At 52.6% G+C, this 20,789-nt stretch overlaps 1 protein-coding gene across 2 annotated transcripts in view; it reads right to left on the bottom strand.

Moving 5' to 3' along the window:
• Window positions 1-447: 447 nt before the first annotated feature.
• The window catches only part of GRAMD2A (GRAM domain containing 2A), a 37,881-nt gene continuing 17,539 nt past the window's right edge, over window positions 448-20,789 (bottom strand). For both annotated transcript variants that reach the window (XM_003586517.6, XM_010809026.4), the window contains exons 2-12: window positions 9,320-9,403; window positions 8,418-8,475; window positions 7,989-8,064; window positions 6,827-6,930; window positions 6,131-6,229; window positions 5,933-6,004; window positions 5,348-5,410; window positions 4,223-4,367; window positions 3,888-3,987; window positions 2,900-3,004; window positions 448-2,641 (exon numbers count right to left, since the gene is read on the bottom strand). In XM_003586517.6, coding sequence (XP_003586565.4) covers window positions 2,638-2,641; window positions 2,900-3,004; window positions 3,888-3,987; window positions 4,223-4,367; window positions 5,348-5,410; window positions 5,933-6,004; window positions 6,131-6,229; window positions 6,827-6,930; window positions 7,989-8,064; window positions 8,418-8,475; window positions 9,320-9,403 — 910 coding nt within the window. In that variant the 3' untranslated portion in view covers window positions 448-2,637. The remainder of the gene's footprint in view (window positions 2,642-2,899; window positions 3,005-3,887; window positions 3,988-4,222; window positions 4,368-5,347; window positions 5,411-5,932; window positions 6,005-6,130; window positions 6,230-6,826; window positions 6,931-7,988; window positions 8,065-8,417; window positions 8,476-9,319; window positions 9,404-20,789) is intronic.

Genomic DNA, 20,789 nt, shown 5'->3' on the forward strand with positions numbered 1-20,789 from the left:
AAACTGGTGTCTTCTTCATTGGCAAGCAGATTCTTAACCACTGGAGATGGGGGAAGTCTCCCAAATTGGACTTTAACCCCCGAAATCTGGGCTTGATATCATAGAAAAGGACACAGGAGTTTCCTCGCTCTGAGTTTAATTCCTGAGTCAGGAGCACAGTACTGTTTGACCCACAGACCTTGCTTTGGAGTGCCCAGCAGAAATGGGGAAGCATTCTCAGTGTCCACCCAGCCAAGGCAGGACGCTGTGCTGTGTGCTGTGGCCATCCGAACCATCCCTTATGCCTGCCGTGTGAGTCAGCTCAGCTAAAGTCCCATGAGATCTGCAGAGTGCTTGGGATTCTGGGAATGACCTGGGCCCCGTCAGTCTCCTTGGTGCCAAATACTTCAGTAAGAGTACCTTTAGTGAGTAATCAAAACCTAAAAATGAACTTTCCATACCACAGGATTAGAAAAATCAGATTTTTATTTTAAAACATTTTCAACGTTTAATGCCATAGTGGAACAACTGAAAGACAATTGAACCAAATTCTCAAGGAATTAGAGAAGCATCTGCCAATGCAAGCAGGTCTGCATAAATACACATGGTTTATAACTGAGCACAACAGAAGGCACCCTGGCCAAAGGAACAGGCTGGGGAACAGAAGGAAGAAACAGAGGGCCCTCCAGAGGGACAGGCACACTGCAGTCACTCAAAGCTCTGGGCCCCAAGAGGGCCTCCACAGCCACCTACCCTTCTGCACGCTTCTTGCCCTCTCTGAGCCCGGGGCATGGAGACTGGAGGCTAGGTTCACCATCATGTTGGCATAGCCACCCATGACTTGGCACCTCTTATGACCTCTGGCTCAACCCAGCAAGGTTCAGAGAATGGACCTGTTCTCCCTGCCCTTCAGCAAGGACCAGGGAGGGGAGGCATTGGGGCAAGTAGGATTATTTCCCTGAAAACAAGGATCTGGTTCCTAAAATAGGACAGGCATGCATCCAGCGTGGTGCTGCAGGGAGAATGGAGCCGTGAGTTGTACCTGAGACATACATCTTGAGTGAAAGTATCCCTCAAGGCCAGGCTCTGAGCCCAATCCTAGAGCCTGGGATGGAGAGACCTACAGCCTGAGTTTAGGAAGTTATCACCTCCTGTCAGTCCCTCCAGACTTCATCTGGGTTTGTCATAAACAGGACAGTCACACTCCACAGTAAATAATTTCCACCAGGATACCCGCACCCCCACCCCCACCCCCACCAGTTAACTTCTCAGGTGTCTGAAGAGGGAAAAAGTGGCTATTTCTGACCCCACCCACCCATCACCAGTGACTTTCCCTGATATGTCTGGCCTCCTCACTAAGGCCTTTCCAGCACCTCCAAAGACACTGTCTTGGCAGATCGGAGTCCCAGGAGAGTTTTAAAGCACAGAAGTTTTGTAGCATTGAGGAGACATTGTCAGAGGAGGAGGAGTCTCTAAGGCAAAGCCACCATGTCCCTTCTTCCTGTCTTCTACCTCTCTTGCTTCCAAAGATATCAGACAGACGCCCCTGGCCTGGTCCCTGCAGTCACCGGCCCAGCTTGGACACCTCCATTTTACTCATGGAGAACAGAGCCCAAGGTGTGGAGGACCCTCCTGCATAGCCTGCAGCTGACATAGTGAGCTCTGCCCTGTGGTGGCCCAACACCATCAAGCCCATCAGGCTGCCATTGGCCACTTCCAAAATCCAGGCAGTGAAGCAGGGAGTACAAGGGTAGACCTCCAATCACAGCACTACCCTTCCCATCCCCCACTTCCCACATGGGGCACCTTGGAAATGTTTGAGCACACCAGGGGAAGATCGAGTACCTGGTCTGTGACCACAGTGATCAAAAAAGCTCCGCTCCCCCTGTCTCACCAGGAAACAGCAACTGAGGACACAGAAGGCTGGCCCTCTGTTCTCTGCACAGCCACTGCCATTCTCCCCTGCTGCAAGTCGTGAGGTCCCAGATTGAGCCCACCTCCTCAAGAGGGGCCAGAACGGAGCCTCTGCACAGACCATGAACACGCCCCTAGCTAGAATCCTGGCCACAGACCTCCTCTCCTCACTCAGAGCTCACCTCACTGCCTCCAGTTTGCCCTGCATGGGCCCCTGGCCACCTGCAGAGAAATGCTTTGGGCCCCAGAACAGGAACTCTCGGGGGTCCAAGTGAAAGCACAATATGCTGGAAGAGAGTGGAGCCCACACTGCCAAGTTGGGCTCTGGCCGCTGTCCCACCACTGGCGTGGGCCATGTGCTTGGTATCAAAGCATGGCCTTTGTCCCTTGCAGTGGTCCCAGATGCTCTACCTGTGTGTCAGAACTGTTTCCAAGGAGCAAGTTAAAAAAATTTTTTTTCACATAAGTGGCTGCTAAAGCTTAGTGTACAGAACTCCTTGTCTATTTCCAGAAACTTGGCTTTCCATCTCAGTCCCAAAATTGCAGGAGTTTTGTAAACAGGTACTTCAGACCACTCATTTAAATAAGGAGGGAGAAGAGTTCCGGGGAGGAGAAGGATTCTGCAATATTTTCTTTCTGACTCGGTCTCAACACAGCGGCAGCACAAACCAAGGGCTTCGATGGTGGCACCTTAGCACCCAGAGCATTCCTCTTGGAGGATTGGGGTCAAAGGCCAAGTGGCTGTTACCTGCACACAGAAGAGATGGCACACAGGTCAGACAAAGGGCCTAGAAGACAGACAGACAAGTTAGTGGGTCCACCCATGAGGGCAGGTCAAGGTGGGGTCTGTGTACCCTGCATACCCTGCCCAACCTCGCTGAGGGCCAACAAACCAGCTCAAGGGCAAGGCCAAGGCCAGCCAGACTAGCAAGGAGCCTGGCCATGGGTGTTAGCTCCTGTCCTTCACCCTCAATCCCAGAAGCATGAGAAAGAGAAGGGGCATCACCTGTGCCTAGGGACCGAGCCGCCCCAATTCAGGGAACATAACTGCTGTTCTAGCTGGGAGATGCGGAACGCCAGGTAGGATGAAGACATGACCAAGAAGCAGATCCTGGAGAAAAAGGGGTAGGGAGGAGGTGAGTCTCTCTTCTAGAAAGGGGGCATTTCTACAGGATCACCAAACATAGGAGTGGGACTAAGCTAGTTCCTTCAACTGGAGGAGTTGAAGAACCCTTTGCGTACAGCTTCGTTCGGACCTGGGCCTCTTTCTTCCCAGAGGCCACAAGGGGGTCCTGAGACTCGTCCCCAGGAAAGTGTCCCTGAAGCCCCACAGGAGTTTTGGGTCCTTCAGCAGAGCCCACTTTCCCTCTAACCAGCCACCTTGGTCCCACACCCGCCCTGTGAGGCCACTAAGATTACCCCCCCAGGTGGTAGCCCTTCCCCCAGGCAAATGCTGAGGTTGACAGTCAAAACCCTGCCAGCAGACCCAGAGGAAGGTGCCGAGGTAAGGCAAGGGAATCAGAGGCTCGCTAGCTGTTCATAAAACATCCCACCAAGCTCACTGCTCTACTAGCTCTTAGGTTGAATGACAGACAAGCCTGGTGTCCCAGAAAACACCCCAGTGGTAGGCGGTGGGAAGGCCATGGCCCTCCCCTGGTCTAGCTGATGGGCCTCTCAGACTTTGCAGACCCCTCCCTCCCCAATCCTCTACAACTTTTTCTTTCTTCAATAGTTTCAAATATTTCCCCTTCCCTACAGCCTTAACCCTAAATTACAAGTTTGAAGGAATGAAAACCGGAGATACTTTATCTTGCTCCAGAAGGGGCTGTTGCATGGCCACCCCCACCACCCAGGAGCTTACAGCTGACTCAGAACCTTCTCCCTCACTCTGGACACTGACTTCCCCACACACCAAGGCACCGGCTTTAAACACCCATACACCAGGCAGATTGAGTCAGGTCTGCCCCCCCACCCCCCACTCTCCAGTCACCTACAGCACAAAGAAGACCTTCAGGAGCGGGTAATCCCAGAGCTTGAGCTCCCGGTTGCTCATGGGCCCCTCCTCCAGCTTCTCCTCCTCACAGTCGGAGATCTCTGCAAAAGGACAGCATTCGGCATCTTCCTGGGGCAGAAGACAAGTCCCCAGCCCACTGCCAACCCCTGTTCTCTGAAGCCACTTGAGCTCTTGGCTTTCCGTCATGGATTTGCAGAAAGAAAGAAACTGCCCTCAGAAACCCTCCTAGCTGTGATGATCTCTTTGCACAGAAGTGGGAGGACAGAAAAGCTTGTTTTTGCAAGCAGGTGCCATGGACAAGCACGCTGAACTCACCAGACCCCAGAGGCTCCCTGGAGGGGAAGAAGCTGTCCGTGGATTCCATGGATGCCCGAGAGATACAAGGGATGCTATCTGGGAGAGACACGGACCTGGAGGCGGGGCACACTTTCCTCCACTTCATCTCGGGGATGAGGGCTTCCTGTGGAGAAGGCAGGAGACACTGTCTCACCTTGGCCTTTGAGATCTCAGTTGCCCTAAGGATCCATACTAGGTTTATCAAAGCCTTTCCACATGTTATCAGTATGGATGCCTAGCAAGCATGAAAGCAGATACCCAGAAGCAGGGAAACCACAGTCACAGCAATCACATTTCTCATCTGCTCCCTTGCTGTGACCAGCCACTCTTCCAGGGGACGGCCTCTTTGAAGACTGCTAGTGTAGAACCAGGACATGAGGCAACCCAGGTGTGCGCTCAGATCAGCTGAGTCCAGGAGAGCTCGCACTCTCTATCTTAGATGGAATAAGTCGTGCTTCCTGCTAATCTGGGCTCTGAGTACATCACTGCCCTTGGCAGGGGCACTTAAGGTCCCCATCAATAAAAATGGGAACATAGCCTTCCATCCCCTGCATGGCATTGTGCATATCACATGCTTGGCTAAACACTTAATAGTTACAGACAGAGACTTCAGAACACCCTGGAGTCATTGCTAGCCCCTCACCCCCACTCCTACCCTACAAACTTTACTTATCCAGGATCCTGGGAGCGAAAGAAAGGGCCAGGACCTCGGCAAATCGACAATGAGCCTGCCTGTGTTCTAGAATGATAGCCTTCAGAGCTCTATTTCAGGGACACCTCCAGCCCCTTGAAGGCCCTTCTGACTCCACTAAAGGGAAGAGGATGGGTTGCTGGCTCTGTACCTACGAAGGTGTGGGGGTCCAACCTGGGCCATGTTCCAGGGGCTGGCCATGTGTTCTCCTCAGAATGTCAACATAATCTGCCCAGGACTCTGCACGGCATGGAGCATGGTGGGTCTTGGGGACACCCTGACACAGCATGCCACTGGCTCTTGAGCCTGGTGCCCCAGTTCTGCACTGTGGGCCCCCCACCAGGAGGCCCTGAAGTCTCAAAGCCACGGGCAATCTCAGGCCAGCATCTTCTGCTCCCAGCCTTAGTTCTCACCAGAGACTCGCACTCAGGTTCCTCTGGAAATTCTCTTACACACAGACTCTTCTTGCTTGAAGGCTGGGGACAGAAGGGAACAGGGGTTACCTGTCTATCATGGAACAGCCAAAGTCAGACGTGGGGAAGTACTAACACTCCAAGAGAGCTTCACCTCCAAATGAGCCCTTTGGGCCAGATGGAGTCTAAAGTGTTTGCAGGGAGGATCCCTAGTTAATCCTGAAGCAGAGGGCAAATCCAAGGGGATGTACTCCCCCACACTGCTGCCCTCCCCCTTCCTCAGCACAGGCCAGAGAGAGCTGAAGCGGCCTCATGCTCCCGTCCGTCTGCACCCAGGAAGCAAAAGTGAGGGCTGCACGTGGGAACGCAGGGGCCCGATGGCCTCAGAGAGACACGCGCACCAGCACAGACGCCCCGTCCAGGGACTGCCTCTGGTTCACTGAGCCTGAGCCTGTTACTCCCCTCTCTCTGCCTCGGTTCCCTGTGCCCAAAGGATGGGCCGACCTCCCCCAACACCCATGTCCCAAGACCTCAGTCCAGGCCTAAGCAATCTCCCGGGCCCCAGCCCTGCCCCAGGCTCCATACCTGTAGGTGGGTGCAGACCCTTCTCAGCATGTCGTATACACTGTCCCGGGAGAGCAGCGACACAAAGACATACTGGAATATAGAAAACAGAAAGGCGCGAGGTATGTAAAGACGGGAGAGTGCCAGGGTCAGACTGGGGACTCCTGGGGCTGGGAAGAGGAGACACACAAGGGCGCGCTGGCCCAGAAACGTACTGACCTTCTGGCTGGTGTTGGTGGTGATGGCCAGGCCATTGGGAAGGAGCCGTGCCATCTTGTGTTTCTTGATCATCTGCACAGACACGACGGGAATGACCACCTGATGGGGGAAGAGGCAGGCTTCTCTCAGGACTCACCCCCAAGGACACGGTCCCTCTGCCTCCTGCTTAGGGCCCCAGCCACACCTGGCAGTGAGCCAAGCACGAACACCATGGACAAGTCTGGCCCATGGAGGAGAGTATCTGAACCTCCCACCACCTCATGCAGACTCCCTTCCAGTTATCTCCCACCCCAAAGGCAGCACACTCCACTCTAGGCTCTTACTCCATCATCTAGGAGGCAAAGATGGTTGCCCTGGTGAATCCCATAATCCAGTAAGAGTTCCCTGAGCCACCACCTGGCCACTTAATGGCCCCAAAAGTGTGACATCCCACTTGGTTTGTGAAGGCATTTAGGAGGTACCCCATAAGCAGAGTAACTCGGCAGTGAACTCTTCAGGCTGCTCAGGCCAGATGTGGAGTCTCAATCGGGGCCCTGTTTGGAAGGGGTGGGGCTACTGCCCTGACACCGGGTAGAATGCCTCGCAGTGAGAGGCCTCACCAAGTGCCAGAGTGCAGAGGGACAGGTCTGACTTGAGGTGTGCCCACAGGGCGGGGGCTTCTCTTCCCTGGGCTGAGGCCTTACCACTTATTACTACCTTGATATCCTTGCCAAAGAGGCTGGCATGGAAGCAGAGCCAGTTGGAGGAGATGTAGAGCCGGCCCTGGAGAAGCAGGTCCCTCTGGAGGGCACAGGAGCACACTGGGAAGTCACACGAATGAGACTGCCGTGAACAAGGCCCGGCTGGGAGCCCCAGGGCCTGGGTCCTCCCACCCAGAGGAGTCCAGAGTCCAGCCTCGGGGACTGAACTCCTCAGTCCCCTCCCCAATCCCAGGCCCCAACCATCCATTCCCTCAGCACCCTCTCATCCTTTCCTGAGAATCCTGACCACCCCTAGTGGTCATGTATGGATGTGAGAGTTGGACTGTGAAGAAAGCTGAGCACCAAAGAATTAATGCTTTTGAACTGTGGTGTGCGAGAAAACTCCTGAGAGTCCCTTGGACTGCAAGGAGATCCAACCAGTCCATCCTAAAGGAGACAAGTCCTGGGTGTTCATTGGAGGGACTGATGTTGATGCTGAAACTCCAATACTTTGGCCACCTGATGCAAAGAGCTGACTCATTTGAAAAGACCCTAATGCTGGGAAGGATTGGGGGCAGGAGGAGAAGGGGACAACGGAGGACGAGATGGTTGGATGGCATCACCAACTCAATGAACATGGGTTTGGGGGAGTTGGTGATGGACAGGGAGGCATGGCGTGCTGTGGTTCATGGGGTCGCAAAGAGTCGGACATGACTGAGTGACTGAACTGAACTACTCTACCTGCCCCTCCAGACTGCTAGATCCTTCCTCTTCCTCCACCCATGCCCCAGAAGATCTGCCAGGTTTCTGCACTGTCCCTCAACCTGGATGTTCACCCTCATAGGCAGAACCTCTTGCCCTGCTCTTCCCTGGAGAGAGGGCCTTGTTTGCGCAAATGCTCCGACACACTCCCTGAGAGGTCTGAGCAGGAAAGAATAGTCACTGATAAGAGCAGAACAGAAATGAGATTTGGAAGCCCTGACATTCAAGAAAACTTTCCAACTCCATGTCTCAAATCAGCCCAATCTTCTCACACTTCTGAAGAAAAAAAGACCAACCACTTCAAAGGGCAGCCAGTTCCCATGGCTGAACTTGTGCCTGGAGGTTCTGGGGGGAGAGGCCCTGGGCTTCGGGCACTGCAGGATGGCCTGTCCTGCCAACCCAGGGAGGCAGCTCACCTTTGAGAACCACCTCCTCCAAGGGAATGTCCTTAAATAGCTTGTGGTACTGCTGGTTGTATTTACTCAGTAGCATCTGGAAAACACAGGAGCTGGGTCTGAGAAGTCCCAGGAGATCATACCACCAGAGGACCCTGCTCCAGCCACCAGGAAATAAGGCCACAGGGCTTGGGGGGCCTACGGGGTCTTAGCCGTGAAGCAGCAGGTGAGCAGCCAGTGGGTGAGGAGGGCTGAGTTCTGAGCACAGCTTGTTTCCTGGTGACACGGGGTCTTAACAGGCAGCCCATGATGGGAAGGGGACACAACACCCACCCAGGAGGGGACATCCACCAGGTTTCCTGTGGCCACAGAGTCAACAGCCACCAAAGTCAGGCAGCCTAGGACCCCCTCCCCCGGCAGGTAGTAAGAAGTTGGCCTCCACCCACTTACCCCTTCTTGTCTGCACTTCTTCACATCTTCACCCTTCAAGCCTTCTGGCCAGTACAGGCTGCAAAGGAGACAGACCATTGCAGGGGCAAGGAACCTCGAATCCTCCCTCCCCCACACGCATCCTTGGTGCCAGTGCTGCCCTGGCCTCAAGCCACCAGCTTGGGGCAGAGATTGGAGACCGGGGCTCGTCGCCAGGGGCCACAGCAAAGTGGTGAGCACAGCAAGCACAGAGCTTGCCCTGGGCAGGGACACTCCTGCTACAGGGAGGGGTCAGCTGTGCGCAGCCACCCCGCAGCCCCAGAAGGTATAGGCAACCTGAGCCTCACCTCCCAGAGATGCTTAGAGCCGACCACCCCTGGGGTCAAAACCCCCTCCTGTTTCTCTGCCCAAGGGACAAGCTGAGGAGCAGGCCCAGGATGAATGAGCAGGAGGCCAGGGATGGAGCTCAGTATGGGGAGTGGGTGGGGTGGAGGTGTCAGACTCACAGCTCTGGGGCCTGGCCATGGGCCATGATGGAGGAGGCAGGACTGCCCTCCTCTCAGCCGCCTCCCTGGGCCTGCAGCTCTGCAGTGGGGAGCTGGGCAGACTAGCCTGACCTGACGGAGGCTACCAAAGCTGGCAGAGGTGGAGTGGGGGGTGGTTTGCTGAAATGCAAACCTTTGCCCTGTCCAGGTTGGCCTGAGGACAGGTGGGCAGAGAGGAGGATGTGAACCCGAGAAGCCTAGACTCTGCTAGGTCCCAGCGCCCTGGGCTAGGCCTGGGAGTGGGAGGAAGAGGCCCCGGGCAGCCTTTGCCCAAACTGACCCCATGACGCAGGCTTAAGGCCCCCTTTCTTACAGGTCACCTCCCAAGGGCTGCCCACCTCCAATCGGACGTATGTCTGACTGGGAAATGGGCCTCACCTGGTGTCTTGGGCTCTCTGGACCCCGCCTAGCTTCTCGGTGCTCTTCTTCAGAGAAGCCGTCTTCCCGTGCATCTGTTGGTTGCTGAGGAGAAACGGGCCTTCATCAGGAAGGCAGGGTCTCTGGGGATACCCTTCCTGGCCAGCTCCACCATGTCCAGGCAGGAAGCCTCTGCTCCCCATCCAATGCCAGCCCTGCTATTCCAGGGGAGGCTGGAGATGTCACAGTCTGGAGGCAGCTCCCCAGGCAGGGGTTCGGGGCAGCTGAGAGAGGAGCCTCACTCACTGGACTTCCTGGAAGCCTGAAGTCCAGTTTATGCCTGGGTCGGAAGGAGAATCAGCCTCCCATGGAGCTGCCAGCCCCACTCTTAAGAAGGCAGCTGGGAGGGAGGACCCTGAGACTTGCTCACGCCTGAAAGCAAAAGTTTCAGAGCGCCCAGACAGTATTACCATAAACATCCCAGCTTCTGGGAAAGGACTCTGAGCACTGGATGCCTTATCAAGGCTGAGCAGGTGATGCGGCACAGATGTGTGTGTGAACGTTAGCCCAAAGGTGAGTGTGGGCTGGGGGGGCGGGGCTGCCCCACACCAGGAAGTGGCCTTGACACCTTCACACCGTCAGGGTAGCTCAGCCCTGAGAGCCAAACCATCTCAAAAATGTCCCACAGAGAGGGCCCGGCAGGGGGGAGACACCTCTCCCCAGGCAGGTGGAGGTCCCCAAAGACTTTGCAGTTCACGCCTCCAATAAACAGCTCCAAAGCCTAGAGTTCACCCTTTCCTGCTCCTCCAGAGCAGAAATACTAGGAATCAATAAAGCCTGAGTAGGCAAACCAGCTGAGTGAGCCCAGGGTTGATGGGAAGAGAGGGTGGCCCAGGCAGGGCAACGAGGTGGCCGTGAATAGGTAACGGGGTCTTGTGCACTGGTCTCTCAGCAGGAAAGGAGCTGGAACCTGCAGATCCCAGCACTCCATCCCTCTCAGCTGTGTAACCAGATAATGTCAAAGTTTTCTTCAAGAACAGAGTTATCTCAGGATGGGAAACACGTGTATACCTGTGGCGGATTCGTGTTGATATATGGCAAAAAACCAATACAATATTGTACAGTTAAAAAAATAAAATTAAATTAAATTAAATTTAAAAAAAGAACAGAGTTATCGCCTCAGCCGAGATCTGCCAAGACCCTTCAAGGTTATTAACCTGACTCCCTCCCACCCTACCATTGTAGAGATAGGAAACTGAGAAACCCGCCAAGGGGCAGGCTGTACCGGTGTCACACGGCAAGGAACAAGACGATCTCACCCACCAAATGGGCCCAACCACGTGGGCTGGTGACCTCTGTCCTCAACCTTATGGAGAATTTTGGTGCACATATCATGTATTTCCTAATCTTGCAAAGTGACAGGTTGTGCCACTGATTTGACCCCTTGACTTCTAAAGCTAGGGCTTCCTAGGAGGCTCGGCAGTAAAGAATCTGCCCACAGTGCAGGAGACTCAGGAGACATAGGTTCATCCCTGGACTGGGAAGACCCCCTGGAAGAGGAAACGGCGACCCATTCCAGTATTCTTGTCTGGAAAATCCCATGGACAGAGGATCCTCGTGGGCTACAGCCCATGGGGTTGCAAAGAGTCGGACATGACTGAGCGTGCATGTGTGCTCCTAGAGCTAACTTCTGGATTTATTTGGGTCCATCACTACACATTTCACAGAGACTCCCCCCAAAACCTTCAGCTTTTAAAGCTTATTATAGAAAATACAAAAAATATAAAATATATAAAGTATGATGATCAATAATCACCCATAAGGGACTTCCCTGGTGGTCCAGTGATTAAGAATCTGCCTTCCAATGCAAGGGATACCAGTTGGATCTCTGGTCAGGGAACTAAGATCCCACATGCAGAAGGGAAACTAAGCCTGCGTGCCACAATGAAAGACCCCAAATGCCATAACTGAGACCTGACACAGCCAAAAATACATAAATAAAAACAGTTCTTAAAAATCACCCATAAGAAAGAAATTCCCAGGAATTCCCTGGTGGTCCAGTGGTTAGGACTCTGCACTTTCACTTTGGAGGGGGAACTAAGATCCTACATACTAAAGGGCAGGGCCAAAAGTAAAAAAAAGTTCTCCCCCAAGTCACACAAAGAAAATATTTATTCATAAATATATAATTTGTGTAAGTGGGATTATATATCACATAACTTGTATGCCCTGGTTTTGTGGCTTAACATGATTTCATGAGACATTCCCCATGTCACTATTTATTCCTTGGATAGATTCTCAGAAGTAAAATTAGTGGATGGAGAATGAGCATCTCTTAGGATCTTTTAGACCCAGTTCCAAAATGCCTTCCAGATGCTATACGGGGTGGTGAGCACGGCCTTCAGCACTATATGAGGGTGCCCACTGCCCTACATCCAGGCCCTACACTGGCTGTGATCTTTTTCTCACCTTGCAAAATTGATAAATGAACATATATTGTTTTCATTTCTATTTCTGCTTACTGATAGGTTCAACATTTTTTGCCAAATACATTTTGACCACTGGGATTTCATCTGTGAAGTATCTATAAGTGTCTTCATGTCTTTCTTATTGATTTGTCTACCTTCTTTGTTGAGAAGATTCATCCTTAGTTTATCATTTTTGCAAATATTTCCCCTATTTGCCTTTTAGTTCTGTCTGTGGTATTGCTCCTATATTTGTGTTTAATTTTTGTGTGGCAGATTCCAGCCCTGTCTTTCATCTCTTTTCCTTTCTTGCTTTGAGTACTTCAATAGGAAAGGCCCGCCAGGCAAGTGTGCACAAGTCGAAAAAGCCTTCATGAGCTTGAACCCCGCAGCCCAGAAACCCTCTGGGCCTCCAGGGAAGAGAAGAAAGATGTGGGCTCCACTCTAAGGAACACATTCCGGCCCAGACAACCAAAGGTAAAACAGGACCCCAAGAGGAAGGAGGAGGAGCTGGGTCTTGGTTTCAGAGGCAGGAAGCCTGTCGCTCAGGTACTAGAAAGTGTGATTCAAGTTGCCAGGGCTGCAGGAGCTCAGATGACACACAGAGTCAAAGTTACAGCCAGATTCCCAGAGAAAAGGAAGCTGAGCCTCACCAACTGGGTGGGACTGCGATCCTGCTTGGCTTCCTCACCTAACCCTGCATGGATACTCAATCCTTTGCATGGGTTGTAAACCTAACTCATCCTTAGGTTCAAAGACCTCAGGAAGGGGCGCCTGCCTTGGGCCCTTCCCCAGCCTAATGATGAGCCCTGCTGCGGGCTCTCACTGCCCCGAACCTCAGGCTCCTCTCAGACACCGGTGGGTGAGCTCTAACTGCCCATCTCCAGGCGCTCCAGGACACTTCCGCCATCATCCAGGCGCTCCAGGACACTTCCGCCGTCACCGCAGTCTCTGAGCCTAGGGCAACACCAGTGTGCAGCTCACATTTGTGACATGTGTAGACAGTGTAAGCGAGATCAAAAACAGAAGCTGGAAGATAGAAGGGCCATGAGAATAACAAAAGAAGGCTGCTGTGATTCCCACAGCATCTCCATGAAGAAAACGGGAATGGAAAGAGGGACGTCCCCAGTGGTTCACGGGTTAAGACCACGCTCCCGATGCAGGACGTGTGGACTCCATCCCTGGTCAGGGAACTAAGATGCCACGTGCTTACAGTGGACCAACATTTACTATAGTGCTGCCAAAACTTTTTTTAAAAGAACAGAAAGAAAACAGGGGAAAACATCTCAAATATGTTTAAACTAAAAGTAACCTCTTTTCACGGAGAAGGCAATGGCACCCCACTCCAGTACTTTTGCCTGGAAAATCCCATGGATGGAGGAGCCTGGTAGGCTGCATTCCATGGGGTCGCTGAGGGTCGGACACGACTAAGCGACTTCACTTTCACTTTTCACTTTCATGCATTGGAGAAGGAAATGGCAACCCACTCCAGTGTTCTTGCCTGGAGAATCCCAGGGACTGGGGAGCCTGGTGGGCTTCCGTCTATGGGGTCGCACAGAGTTGGACACGACTGAAGTGACTTAGCAGTAGCAACCTCTTTTCATGTGATGACCATGGTGGTCAAAAGCCAATCCTTCATATCCATCGATTAAAACCAGCTCCTACTGGTCATCCTGATAATGCTGTTGATTCAGAGACCCTGGATATGGCAGAATTGCACTGGTTTCAAAATCATCTTCAAATCAGACTCTCTACTAATTCATCTTCTTTCCCATAGTATTTGTTTAGATGAGTAGAAATAAAGAGATGGGAGCAAAGTCCAGTGAAAAGCTAGGTCTGGAGCAATGGTCATCAAGAATTCACCAACATAAAAAAAAAAAAAAGAAAAAGAAAATAAATATATATAGAGAGAGAAAAAGGACAAGAAAAAAGAAAAGAATCTAAAAAGAAAAAAGAATTCACCAACAGGACCAGTCAGGCAGGGTCCATGCAAGGAGCAACAGGGCTCTGATCCAGAGGAAAGAGACGGCAAGAGCAGGAAGCTGGAGAGTAGGGGGCCAGCCTGAGTCCCCCGACCCTGCTGGCAGCCTCTGTTCCCATAGAGAATTACTCCACCAAGTTGCTCTTGCTCTCTGGGCTATGAACGACACCTCCTGCCCGGGCAACCCCATCCCACCTCCACAGGCAGACTGTGGAGTTAATATCAGGGGTCTTCAAATCCATATCTATTTTTTCAATCAGAGCTACAAAATACATCATTACTGTCATGAGGAGGGTGGAGCGGGGAAGGCTCAGTATTTTGGACATTAAAGCGGGTTATAGGGACTTGTCCAGTAGTTAAGAATCACCTTCCAATGCAGGGGACGTGGGTTGGACCCTTGGTCAGGGAACTAAGAGCCCATATGCCACGCAGCTAAAAAAAAAAAAAATTACCAGACATCTGAGTGAAACAGCTAGAGAATAGTTTGAGAATAAAACAAACCAAAAAAACACACACAAACACACACAAAAAGCAGAGGGAGTTGCAAAGGCTTGGAAATTCCTCAGATGAGGCCCTCTCACCCTGCTGAGCCCGATGGGAAAGCAAGATGCTGATCTGGGGGATACAGCTGTGCTTGCCCCACCCTTGGGCCTCACGCCCGAAAAACTCAGGCTACCTGCCCATCCCTTCCACAAATACTTGCTGAGCTTATCACCCCATGAGCCTGGTATGAACCTGCCCAGCCCAAGAGAGCTTCTGAGAGGGAGGGTACAGGCAGCTAGCACTCAGAGATGTCGGGAGAGGAGCCAGGCCCCTTAGGAAAGGGGAGACACAGAGAGGAGGTTAAGAGAGGGAGAGAGAGGCAGTGCAAAGGGGAGCCGGAGATGCAGAGCCTCGCCGCTTCCCATAGGTCCCAGGGACAAAGTCTCAAGGGACACCACACACACACACACACACACACACACACACACACACACACACACGCATTTTCTCTCTCTCTCTCTCTGCTCCCCCAGACTCAAAATACCTGCACCAGGCAGACACTCTCCAATCCAAATCCCTAACGGTGACACCTCATCTCTCCTGAGCGGCAGAGCCTACCAACTAGACGGATCCATCAAAGTGAATTCAGTATCATGTCCCCAAATCTGCTTCCCCTTGAAAGGCCTCATCCTCCACATTCCCCAAGCCAGAGTATTCAACTCACCCCACACCCCATCAACCCCCAGAACCCCGAGAGCCACGATGCCATACACTGTCCCCACTCCTGCTGCACCAGGCAAGCCAAGGCCACCATCATCCCTCTCCTGGATGCTGGCATCAGCTTCCTAACGACACCTGCCCCCCGCCCTGCCCTGCACACCTGGCCCTCTCCCACATCCACACTGCCAACAGAGCCATCTGCAGCCCAGATCTGAGCCTGCCAACCATCCCCCACCCCGCCTCCTGACTTTCCTCCTGGAGTTCCTGCTTGCCTCCTCAGCTGGCCTTCCTGCTTCCTTTCCAGCTTCACCCATGCAACTCAGTGGAGCCCCTTCACCCTGCATGTTGGCTCTTCCTGGGATTCCTTGCCATGCTTATCTACCTGGAGAATTCCCCAATCATCCTTCTAGGTTCAGCTCAGCTACCACCTCCTCTGTGAAGCCTTCCCAGCTTTCCCCCAGCAGAGCCGGGCATCCTTCCTCTGTGGTCCCTTGCCCCTTTTTTCACGCTGCTGCTCCTGCACTTACCACCCCAGTGCTTGTCTGTTTAGACATCTGAGCTCCGCCAGGCGTGTGTCTTCTACATCTCTGTACCCCCAGCACACAGTAGGCACCCAATGTTTGCTAAAGGAATGAGTATGAAGGAGAGACCGAAAAAGAGACATGTTGACACTTGAAGATGGAGAAGGGGAGAAAAAAAAGGCAGACAGTAAGTGTGAAGGAGGGACTTCCCCTGTGATCCAGTGGCTAATTCTGAGCTAACAATGCAGGGGGCCCAAGTTTGATCCCTGGTCGGGGAACTAGATCCTGCATGCCTCAACTAAGACCCCGTGCAGCCAAATAAATAAATGATTTTTTATAAAAAGAGTGAAGGAGGTCCAGAGAATGATGGGTACCCAGCAGTAAGGGGAGGGGTGGTGGACAGGAGCAGATGGGGGTCACCCACAGATGGGCCCTTCCAGGAGCCCCAGCCTGTGGAGCAGGCAGACAGCCCAGCCCAGCAGCACCGGGCACTCAATCCGTGCTGGCTGAATAATCAAAGAGGAGCTCAGGTGGGAGGCAGAAGCCATACAGAAGAGGATAAAGTGGCTCAGACAGCATGGGACGCGGTATGTGGGGGGAAGCACAGGCTGGGCCACTCCTGCCCTCACAGTAGTGCTCACTGGCAACACTCCCTTGGCTTACCCAGCCCCCCGCCCACAACCTTCCCTGACCACTGGGCAAACCTCCCCCCAAGGCTCCTCAAGCCTCAGGCAGCAGCAGTGCCCGTGGCTGATGCTGAAGTGGAAAACTTGGCCAGGCCTGACAGTGTGAACCAGCTAGGACTTTGTGGTCACAGGAGGGTCCCCTTGGGCGTCTCCTCCCCCAGGGTGGGTGTTCACACACTCTCCCGAGTTGTCTGCTAGTGGCCATCTGAGATGCTAGAGCATCCTGTGGGTCCTGTCAGCTCTTCTCAAGGCCAAGCACAGCTCCACTCCCTCCTGCAAGCAGCCAGGATGCTGGGCCCCAGTTGGTCCAAGGAGAGACCTCTTCCAAACGGAAAACACGGCAGCAGCCCCTGAGAATGCAAAGCCACAGACCACGGATAAAGCCACTGAGGGACAGACACATCCTGGAAGGAACATCAGCCACTGGGGCTCCATGGCCTAGACATTAGGGCACCTCCAAACTCCCCCAGCTCTACCTCTCAACACACAGCTCACCACTTACTTCACAGAGAAAAGAGACCATTCTGTTAACTCTGTTGGGGACACACTAGAATTACCTCTAGAGCTTTTTAAAAAACCATCCAAACAAAAGTGATGCCTGAGCCCTGTTCTCAGACCAATTAAATCAGAATCTCTGGGGATAGCATTTAGGTAACTACACATTTTTAACTTGTTACTGATATTTCATTTACATATTAAAGAGTGTACATAAAATAAGTGTACAGTGCAATGTATTTTGCCAATGGACCAAACCTGGAAACCTGCCCCCACAAAGCCCCTCCTGCTTCTTCCAGTCCTATCGCCCCTACCCCCGCCTTGGGTCAGTGATAAACACCAGCCTGATTCCAGCAGCATGGATTGTCTCTGCCTCTTCAGGGACTTTCTATGGATGGAATCATATGGTACATGTTCTTCTTCTGCTTGGCAACACACTTGTGAGATTCATCCACAGTGCTGCGTGTGGTTGCAAACTGTGCATTTTCACCAATCTTTAGAATTCCAGTATATGGACAGATTGCAATTGATTGATTAATTTTACCATTGAAGGGCATGTTGCTGTTGAGTTTTCAGTTTTGCCTATTACAAAACCCTTGTTACAAACATTCCAGCACCTGTCTGGCAGACACAAGTATTCATTCCTACAGATAAACACTTAGGATTGGAATTGCCGGGTCATGAGTTTCAACTTCAGACTTTTAAAAGCTCTCAGGTGATTTTAAACCCCTCCTTTCTTTGTGGTTCAGAGGGAGACGTGGACTTCCTGGTCTCCATGGCTGATCCTCCTGCCTGGGCTCTGGACCTGGGGCCCTGACCCTCCTGTGCCTCCACCTGGCCCTCCAGAGTTCCAGGAACATCCTTGGCAAGACAGGGAATCACACTGTTAATAGAGATTTCTTTCATCTGTGAAAGTCGCAGAGTTCATTTACTGAGTTGTGCCAAGGAAGTAAGACCTGCCTTCCCATGTGTCAGGGCCAGCCTAAACTACACTGTGCCCTTCCCAAGAGCCTCCCTAACTTTCTCTTGGGGCCACTGTCCCCACATACCTCCCCAAAACTGGTTAACAAGACCTCTCTCCAAGGGAAACTGGAATCATGTGGACAGAGTCAGGCTCATCAACTGAACTCAGAGTCAAGTTCAATCAAAACACTGAAACCGGAAGACGAAAGGCAATCTCTCTTTGCAAAAAATCACTCTATTATTTCTTACCCAGAAGCTGCACCGCACTTATTTTCTAATAATTTTCCTATGTCCATATTCAAGACAACAAGAGCTTCACCCTTTCCCCCCTACAAGAAAAGGTAAGACTTCCCTGGTGGCCCAGTAGCTAAGACTCCATGCCCCCAACACAGGGGGGCCTGGGTTTGATCCCTGGTCAGGGATCTAGATTCCATATGCCACAACTAAGACCCAAGGCAGCTAAGTAAATAAAAGGTTTTTTTTAAAGGCAGGGGGAGAGAATCCCATAACTGAACTCCACACTGAATGTAAGGGATGGGGCTCTGAGTTGGGGGCCACATGCTGGGTGCCAATCCATCTGTCCTGCTCAGCAACCCTGGCAAAGGGTGTGGCAGGCGCGAAGCCTAGTCACAAATCCTCCTTCCCAGGAGCTTTCTGAGAACCCCTGGGTCAGGAATATGCTGAGTTTCCCTTTACAGCCTTCAGCTGTTTCGAAATAATGGGAGACATGGAGGATCAAAGACCCGGCTTCCCAAGACTGCCCTGTTTGTACAGAGGACCCTGGCCGAGGCCAACAGAGCCACAGGTGTGCTCCAGACCTGAGCAAAGCCACCTGCAAGCCGACCAGCAGCCTCTTCAGAGTGAAAAACTGAGCTGGCCCGTCAGGTTCTCTTTCTGATGAATCCGAACTGGGAGATAGGGGAGGTGGAGGTGGGCGGCCAGAGGCAGTGAGCCGGCAGGAGGGAGCGGCACGTGTGCTTGGCCAGAGTCACTGGGTGCACTGGAGACTGGGTCTAGACTGAGGAAGCGAGTAGACAGAGAAGCAGGTGGAGCCGTCCCTGGTAACCCCTTCCCTGGTGGTCCAGTGGCTAAGACTCCGCCCTTACAATGCAGGGGACCCGGGTTCGATCCCTGGTCAGGGAACTAAAATCCCACGACGTGCCACAACTAAGAGTTCAATGCTAAGACCTAGTGCAGCCAAGTAAATATCTTTTTAAAAGAGAGAAAGAAGCAGGTGGGCCGTGGGCCAAGCGCTCCATCGGGGAGACAGCAAAGAGGGTATGTTCCCCTCGCCTGCTCCTTAACTTTCAATTCTCCTTCCAGAGCCCAGGCCCTTGCAGCCAAGACCAAAATCCCCTACACGTGGTTTGCCCAAAGACCACACATGAGGACAGATATATGATGTCCTTTAAGACACAAAAGACAGGGGGTTCAGGATGGGGAACACATGTACACCCGTGGCGGATTCATGTTGATATATGGCAAAACCAATACAATATTGTAAAGTAATTAGCCTCCAATTAAAATAAATAAATTTATATTAAAAAAATAAACTAAAAAAAAGAAATAATTGCCTAGTGTTACCCCACTATTTACCAAAAAAAATAAAATAAAATTTTAAAAAGTTCAAAAAAAAAAAAGACACAATGGGGGCAGATGGTACAACTTACACTTCACCCACGGGGTGAAGGAGGGAAGCTCAGCTGGGCTCACTGCCAGCGCAGGGCCTGGACTCCATAGAGGTCTGATACTCACAGCTGGGGGAACCATACTCGCAATGAGCCTTCAGGACCAGGAGAGGGAAGAGAACTCTGAAGAAGGTTCAGATCAAGTCTGGCCCTGTTAACAAGGGAGCCCTCAGGGAGAAGGAGGTGAAGGAATCTGGCTCATGATTTCCCCTAATCAGTCCAACTCTAGTCACACAATGGAGATGAATCATCCCCATTACACAGATAAGGAAACTGAGACCCAGAGAGGTAAAGCTCCTTGCTCTTGACCACATAACTGGAGAGTAGTGGAGATGGAATTCAAACTTCAGTCTGGCTGAAAAGTGCACACACTGCTTGGAGGGGCTTGGGGGCCCCAAATTCTGTCCTTTCCTCCAGTTTTTCCTGCTGCAGGGCCAGGCCCCCACTCTCCCCATAGGGCCAGTAGAGGGGGACTCAGGGAGGCAGAGAGTGACTCTGTTGAGCTGAGATGACCAGGCAGGAGCCCCACTCGTAAGTAGGGTTCCTTAGATAAGACCAGTCCACCAGATTTTATTTTCCTGACTCCAAGAACCAAACAAACTGGGAGAGCTAGTTGCTCAGGAGATGTGGGCTGGCCCCGCCCACTTGGGGCGGCTGGATTCAGCCTGAACAAGGACCCCTTTGAGCTCTGATGCTAACAAGAACTCCTACCTCCCGGGATCTCAGAAACCCTGGGTCCTCCCATTGAGTGGGAGCTGGGAGGGCCGAGAGCTAGGCTGGTCCCAACTTCTTTCATTAGTCAAGCTGTTCGGTGGACAGGACCAGCCCTGGTTAAGGGGCCCCACAGCTTTTCCCTGCCCCTGACCTCCCGCCCAGGACTGGGCTCTCTCAGCACACCAGGATGGCCCTGCTCCTCATGGGGACAGAATTCGGGGGCAAAGTGCTCAGGCTGACTCCTCCTCTGCCTCTGGGAGTGGTGCTAATGAGCCACCGCTCCCAGCCCTGTCAGGGCCCCCACTCAGCTAAGCTGCTCCTGCCCCAGGTGGAAACCCCCTCGCTGCGATCCCTCAGCACCTCTCCCCCTGAAGCCTGGCCAGCCTGTGCCTCCAGGAACGCAGACCACTCCCTCCTTGTGCCCACTCCCTGCGTCTGCTCAGAGAGCTCCTTGCCGCCTTGCCTGTCGCTGTGGCTTGTCTCCCCTCTTCCTGTCTTACCCCAGGGCCTGGCACAACTCCAGGCATACAGTAAGTGCTCAATAACTGTTGACTGAATACACAAATGCTTCCTGTAGGAAACTCCTCTGTGTAGTTTCTTTAGCATCAGTGGGGGCTTGGGATGCAAACCTAAGAACCTGGAGTGAGGGCAACCGCTCAAGTTTGCCTCTGGCTCCCTCCCCGCTGACCCCCAGGCCCCTCCTCTGAGTCTGCTTCCTCCTCTGTAAAGAGAGGAGAATCCCCTCTCTCTGCAGATGGTCAGGGTTCCTGTGAGG

Source organism: Bos taurus, chromosome 10 (assembly GCF_002263795.3).
Source record: "Bos taurus isolate L1 Dominette 01449 registration number 42190680 breed Hereford chromosome 10, ARS-UCD2.0, whole genome shotgun sequence".
In the NCBI taxonomy this organism is placed as follows: Eukaryota; Metazoa; Chordata; class Mammalia; order Artiodactyla; family Bovidae; genus Bos; species Bos taurus.